This window comes from Penaeus monodon, chromosome 4 (assembly GCF_015228065.2).
Source record: "Penaeus monodon isolate SGIC_2016 chromosome 4, NSTDA_Pmon_1, whole genome shotgun sequence".
In the NCBI taxonomy this organism is placed as follows: domain Eukaryota; kingdom Metazoa; phylum Arthropoda; class Malacostraca; order Decapoda; family Penaeidae; genus Penaeus; species Penaeus monodon.
In genome coordinates, this window is record NC_051389.1 from 49,136,080 (window position 1) to 49,143,579 (window position 7,500).

Sequence of the window (7,500 nt, forward strand, 5' to 3'; positions counted from 1 at the left end):
ACTTGTGCAACTTAATCGTGCGTTCATATTACACATGAATAGTAATGCTCATGATTCTGCCGCACCAAAATATCCTGATTATTCTTAGCTGCAGTTAGTATAACGCTGTAAAATAAAATGGTTTGGAGAGAGAGAGAGAGAGAGAGAGAGAGAGAGAGAGAGAGAGAGAGAGAGAGAGAGAGAGAGAGAGAGAGAGAGAGAGAGAGAGAGAGAGAGAGAGAGAGAGAGAGAGAGAGAGAGAGAGAGAGAGAGAGAGAGAGAGAGAGAGAGAAAAGGGAGACAGAGGAGAGAGAGAAAAGAGTGAGAGAGAAGAGAGAGAGAGAAGAGAGAGAAAGAGAGGAGAGGAAAGAGAGAGAGAAGAGAAGAGGAGAGAGAGAGAGAGAGGGAGAGAGAAGAAGAGAGAGAGGGGAAAGAGAGAGGAGAGAGAGAGGAGAGAGAGAGAGAGAGAGAGAGAGAGAGAGAGAGAGAGAGAGAGAGAGAGAGAGAGAGAGAGAGAGGAGAGAGAGAGAGAGAGAGATAGTGTAAGAAAGAAAGAGAAACAGTGAGAGAGAGAGAGATTGAGAGAGAGAGAGTATAACGGGTATACGTACTCTAGTACAGTGATGAACAGAGGGTAGTTATACTTGTTAACGGCTTGACTCTTTATTTCTGAGAGTTGACACCACGAAGTATAAGAACACGACATGTTTAGTTATACGGGTTATAGGGCCGCGCGGAGGTCACGGTCAGCTGCCCGGAGAGAGGGCGGAGCTGACCTTAGTGCGGTGGTAGCTTAGCATGAACTCGGTCAAACGAGGTCAGATATAAAATGTGACCTCCGCCCTCGCTGAGCGGGTGGTTCTTATTTGGGACATGCGCTGAGCGGGTGGTTCTTATTTGTGGACATTTGGATCCACGTGGAAAAACAGCCACGTGGTCCACTAGTAACAGAAATAGAAATTACCACATCTGTAAAGGAAATAGAATATCCACATCTATAGAAGAGAGAGAGAGGAGAGAGAGAGAGAGAGAGAGAGAGAGAGAGGAGAGAGAAGAGAGAGAGAGAAGAGAAGAGAGAGAGAGAGAAGAGAGAGAAAGAGAGAAGAGAGAGAGAGAGAGAGAGAGAGAGAGAGAGAGAAGAGAGAGAGAGAAGAGGAGGAGAGAGAGAGAAGAGAGAAGAGGAGAGAGAGAGAGAGGAGAGAAGAGAGGAGAGAGAGAGAGAGAGAGAGAGAGAGAGAAGAGAGAGAAAGAGAGATGAAGAGGAGAGAGAAAGAGAGAGAGAGAGAGAAGAAGAAGACAGAGAAAAGGAAGAAGGAAGAGAGAGAGAGAGAGAAGAAAGAGAGAGAGAAGAAAGAGAGAGAGAGAGAGAGAGAGAGAGAAAGAGAAGAGAAAGAGAAAGAGAGAGAGAGAGAGAGAGAGAGAGAGAGAGAGAGAGAGAGAGACATGTATTATCCTTACTATATGCTCAAAAGCTTGCATTGAAAACATTAAAAGAGGTTAATAACAAAATTGCTAATCTCCTGTACTTCATTTTTACTTAATAATTATTATGGAGAGAAAAGTCAAAGCAATAATGTTTAAATTTAATTTATTCTGTGTACCTAACTCTGTCGCTCTGTTAGACAAAATGAAAAGCAATTATATATATATATATATATATATATATATATATATATATATATATATATATATATTTTTTTTTTTTTTTTTTTTTTTTTTTTTTTTTTTTTTTTTTTTTTTTTTTTTTTTTTTTTTTTTTTTTTTGCTATGAAAATGCAACAGCAGAATTATAGGGACTATTACATTTAACTTTATCTATGCCTTTCAATAACAGTAAGGTAAACTTGTATGGAAAGTTTTCTATCATCAGATTTAGTTCCATAATTAAAACTGTGAATTACAGAAACTTTATATAGCCTATAGATGATAGTGTAATATATAGAGAAGTTACTTATACTTTGTATACAAGACTCTAAACCTGAACTTCAAACCTTTTCTTTAATTGAATTATCAATTTCCTTTATTTTTTTCTCATTGTATTGCATTTGTACTCATACATTGTAGTACATAATCTTCTTGTGATTTTATTTTACTTATTCTTTTTATTGATGTTTGAAAATTTCATCAATTTGCTGTGGTCAGAATTTACTGTGTGAATGTTCTAAAATCTTGTAGAGCTTTAAGCCTTTTCCAGATCACTCAGTCCCACCAAGTGAAATTTGTTTACATGATCTGAAACTTATCTTGATGAGTAAATTCCACTGGATAAGAAATACTACAAATACTTCAATAACTTTATATAAACTTGATAAACTTGACTAAATAGTCATGACAAATGCATATGGATTGAGCAGTTGAGTATATTCATCACCCCAAAACACTCATATAACAATAAATTAAATCAGTAGTGTTTAAATGATTGTACTATACACTAATTATGGCATGTGTAACTATACAAAAGCTTTGAATACAAAATCCTTCTTTTAAGAATTCTTATACAAAAGAAATGATTACTGTACACGCTTAACCAGCAGTTAGCTCTATAATAGAAAATGTCTGAGTTTTCCTTAAAAAAATGCTTTACAATATGTGTGAATAAAATTATCTATTGCCATCTAAGGATGTCTGTAACAGAAATGCTGCTCTCTTAACATATTCATATGCCTCCTGAATAGCTATTCGGTTATCAGCTTCTGCAGCTAAATTCACAACTTCTTCCAAAGCTGACATGAGACTTGCTCTGTCCTCATTAATTTGCGCATGTAAGCTCTCTTCCTCTTCTATTTCTGGTGTCACATTAAGATGAGTCTCCACTTCAGGAGCTGACACAAAGTGCGTTGATACGTCCATTTCGTCAGGAGATTCCTTCATGAAATGCAGGGTGAGATAGCCCTCAGTTAGGCTGATAACTTGGTGTTCACTTTCATCTTCATTTAACAAATCATCATCAAGAACTTCTGTCTTTGTGGTGATGACACACTCAACTTCTGGGTTTGTGACGTGTTCTACTTTAATTTTCCTTGGTGTTACATTGCACATAATCCCTCTCAAAATTGTTCGTATGTCTTTTATCATGGGATAATAGCATCTGTTTCCACTTGATGCTTCACTTAAACTGAAATTCTCTCTTACAAATTCAGCAACCAAACTTTTTATTGTTTTTGGAGAATTCACATTTTCTTCAGTCACAAGCTTTGTAATATACTCCACAATTTCAGGATGCACTGGTAATGACCGTTCCTCGTCCACTTCGTTCAGATGATTCTGATGGTGGCCTCCTCGGCTAATGGCAACTACGAATCTCTCTTCACCCTTCACATCTCCTCTCTTAATGGCCTGCTTCAGCAGCTTTGCAAACTTGCTCTTTATTTTTTTGCTTGACTCTGGCCTCACAGCAAAATCAGGAAATGCCTGAAAGATAATGAATTTTATATTCAGTGGAGTATGACAATATCTATTTCTATAACAGAATACACTTGATTAAATAACAATACTTCTGACTTGGTTATTTAAATGATTTTAGCTCAATACCACCGGGAAAATGTTGTGCTCATTTAATTTTTTTTTGTGTGAAATGCCTCTGCACATAGATGGCTCTGCTAGTGCTTAGCCACAAAGGAGTCAATTAGTAGACCTTGTGACCTTATCTGATTTCACCTTTCCTTGAATTGGCAGGAAAATTTTTTTTTACTAATGCTATGAATATTGATGGTGTTATTTTTATTATAGACATTATAATTACTATAATTTTATAAACATTAGTAACAGCAGAATAAGATAACGTAAAATATTTTCATAAATCAAGGAAAAGGGTAAATGGACGAGACAGGCAGTACTCATAATTGGCTCATTGATGACTTAGTACAAGTTCAGACATCCATGTGCAAAAACAATTAATAAAGTAAACTCACAGTGGGCATAGCATGCACATGCCATGCCTGGTGGCTCTGGGTTAAATCTTATAAAGCAAACATTGAGTAAAAGTTTTAATTCTAATCATTATACAAGACTCATTTGAAGTTTAAGACAGATGTTCACTAAACCTTCCTCCAGCACAAAGAAAAAATTACTCATTCTATGTTCCTTATTAAAACAGGCTTAAGTACTTGAAAACAGCTCTAGTTTAGACACCATTGTGACTGATGGTGAAGAGTACCTCTAGCAATCACTATTTAAGGAAACAGATACTAAAGATGGAATGTCCTTTATAAGTCTTCTTGGTATATGTGAGTTGTATATATACAAATAGTTTTAAACACAAATGAAGACATTCAAAACTCATGAGCATACTTGTAGGAGGCGTGATAAAGGAAGACTGTATTCAATCATCTGTTGAAGAGGTTAATCTAAATGGCCATGAATCTTCAACAAATAGTCATGAAATTGTATAACATGAAATTATATATGACATAAAATGTAGCAATCTAATGCAATGTGCCAGATAGAATGCAAAAATTCTAATGGAAATTGAAAAATTTGCAGGGGAAAATGGACTCGTAGGTAGTTTTATTGGAGAAAGTGGGAGAACATCAATCAAGTGTTGCTGATTGTCCATACTTCATGACACTAAGTCTGTAGTGGTCAATATCAACAATTGCATTAAAAAAGAAAGAGCAATAATACAGTACTGTACTTTAAATCAAGCACACCACCTAATCTGACAGTGTACAATACCTGTATATCAAAAACTGCCATATTCTTTATACACCTGCTTCACAGATAAACCATTTTCTAAATTTTTGATCATCTCAAGCTTTTGTGCTATTGTTAAATTCACCACTTTTTTACTCTATTACCAGACAACATGGTCCAGAGAATGATGAACACTAAAGCATTTGAACACAATGACACATAATAAAAAAGGGATAAAAAATGCAGAGCAATACGCTACATGGTTATACTGATGTAAACGAAGTGACAGCCCATAGTAGTCACTCCTGTCCAGTCTTGCCACAACTCTGTCTATAGCTTGTGGGACTTACAGACTGAGTCAGATGCTCCAAAATTTGTTCACTGCTTCTGATATCCATTAACAGGAAGTCCATAAACCCAAGGTATGAGTTTAGGACTTTTTCTCCAATAACCAAATAGATTTTAAAACAAGAAACTCTTCGACAAAAGGGCTTTATGTGATTTTGAAACAAAGAAGTGGTTTTAATGGACATGATTCTTCCTATAATATAGCTGTTCCCAATCTCTGACACATTTATGACATCTAGTTCAAGATATCCTACTTCACATGAAATGGTACAATAGAAAACTGCAATTTCTGTACACTGTCACAATCTCTTTTTATCATTATTGGAATCACATGTAATCTCACAGCTTTTCTTTTACAAATCCAAACAAGTAAAAATCTAGAGCTGCTTAACTTTTCCATGGGAATACTATAATTACTTTGCATTTATGAATATTTATGGATATAAAAGGTTTACTCATATGTAATACTAGTTTAGTTAGTATTACCTACAGCATTCTGACAGACAGTATATTAAAGCAGACTCAGATTTATATTTTTTTGTAAATTATATATTCATCCAGTAAAGTTTGTTCTACCATATATAGCCCAACTGTCACAGTGTCTGAGAAACTCAAGAAATTACATACAAAATTCTTCCATGACCACTTGAATACTTTATAAAGAGAGAAATAAAAAATCAAACTGAGTGGTAACTACACAGTCCCAAACACAATCACAGATCCTAACAGATCCTCTTAAAACAAATATCTAACTATTAAAAGAAAGAAAGAAAGAAAAACTTTACCTTTATGGTTCTAATGCTCATCCTAGCTGGGCAATCATTTTTTATCGTGCCGTACTCTTTTCTCTTCTTCTTTGGAGGCTCATCTACTTCAATAATAACCTCTTCTTTTACAGGCACTGAGTTCTTTCTCTGAAATTTAAAAATATTGCACGTAAAAACTGAAGATATCACATACTTTTTAGGATGGGAATAATGAATTCTGAAGTCATTTTCAACAGAAAATTCTATACATCTCAAAATCAAAAAGTTGCACACGAACATATATATACATGCAAGTGAATCAAGTATGGTTCAAGGCAAGATCTGAACAATTTGTTTTGCTAACAAGAGGCTCCTGATCCCAGGCAAGAGAACTAGGGATGAACATAAACTGTCCTAAGAAAATAAAAGGTTTTGAATATAACCCACCTGACTTTTGGCATTTGAACAGAATTTCACAAATACCTAAAAACAAAACATATATCAAATAACAGCTTCATCTCTTGCGTGCACGCACGCACGCACACGCATACGTACTTGCACACATGCACACATGTCATGTAAATACATATACACATAAGTAAACACACACACGCACATGCACACGCACATGCACACGCATGACGCACACGCACAATGCACGTGCACACACACACACACACACACACACACACATGCACTAAATAAATAAAATATATAAAAAATAGATAAACAAATAAGAAAATAAATAAATAAATGAACAGTTAAAAACATATATCAGAAACTACTTCAGTACCTTCCAGTATGCTCGCCCTCTTCTGCAGTCCTTGTTCACAACCCGATTGATTATGAAGGGAGCATGGTCGTCTAAACTCACACCCTGAGGAGGAGCACCTTGCAATTTAGGGAGGACCCAGTGGATACTGTCTTTTGTTTCACCTGCAGAAAAAACAGAATATAAATAATAGCTAGTACTAGTAACAGTGATAGGAAAAAGAATAGACAAAAAATATGATGGTATTCCCCATAAAGGAATCATACGACAACACTATTAATCATTAATAACAATCTGCTGAGAGTGAACATAAGCCCATGATAGTTTATTGAGGATATACCTCCAGTGACTCAATCATTCACTGGACCTAAATCAGTTCAGCAATCAGATATTAAACCTCCACAATGCATATTCTGGCCATTTCCTTTAACCTTTTTACTGGCATGTATACTTTCAAGAACATAGAAAGAACACAGTAATTTTCTAGAATAGGTCTGCTTCTTAAAATCCATTGAATTAAGTATCAATATATTCCTTAGGAAGGGGTTTTGTCCCTGGACCCCCACCTGACTGCCATATTTCCTACATTTGAAAAAGAGAACTAAATTATAAGTACATTGCATTTTTATGAGTGACAATGACTGATCATAACTTTACAACCTACATCCTCAAAGACAATTTATGCAAGGATACTGCACATTTAACTGTTTGCTGTGAAACATGGTAAGGCTGGACTTATTCTCTATGTGGCCTTTATTACAACCTATTTTCTTCATTTCTGGTATTATTCTTTGCCTGCGCACACTATTTCATATATCAGTAAGAAAAGTTTTTTCATTCCTTGATAACAATGTCCTTAAATTTTCCTTATCTTTGTGAAGTCATTATGCAAACATATACCAAATCATGCGGTAATTATGTGTTCATGTCACTGAAAGGAAACTCTGCCCTAAATCATCCTTGGAGAGGGGACTGCCATCATTCTCCACCACATCTAACTGGAAAGAAAGAGCCTAGACAAGA

General features: G+C 35.6%; 1 protein-coding gene across 1 annotated transcript in view; it reads right to left on the reverse strand.

Annotated features, from left to right (window-relative positions):
- Positions 1-2,261: 2,261 nt before the first annotated feature.
- The window catches only part of LOC119572289, a 6,397-nt gene continuing 1,158 nt past the window's right edge, over positions 2,262-7,500 (reverse strand). Inside the window, exons 2-4 of the mRNA XM_037919310.1 lie at positions 6,499-6,641; positions 5,745-5,873; positions 2,262-3,390 (exon numbers count right to left, since the gene is read on the reverse strand). Coding sequence (XP_037775238.1) covers positions 2,581-3,390; positions 5,745-5,873; positions 6,499-6,641 — 1,082 coding nt within the window. The 3' untranslated portion in view covers positions 2,262-2,580. The remainder of the gene's footprint in view (positions 3,391-5,744; positions 5,874-6,498; positions 6,642-7,500) is intronic.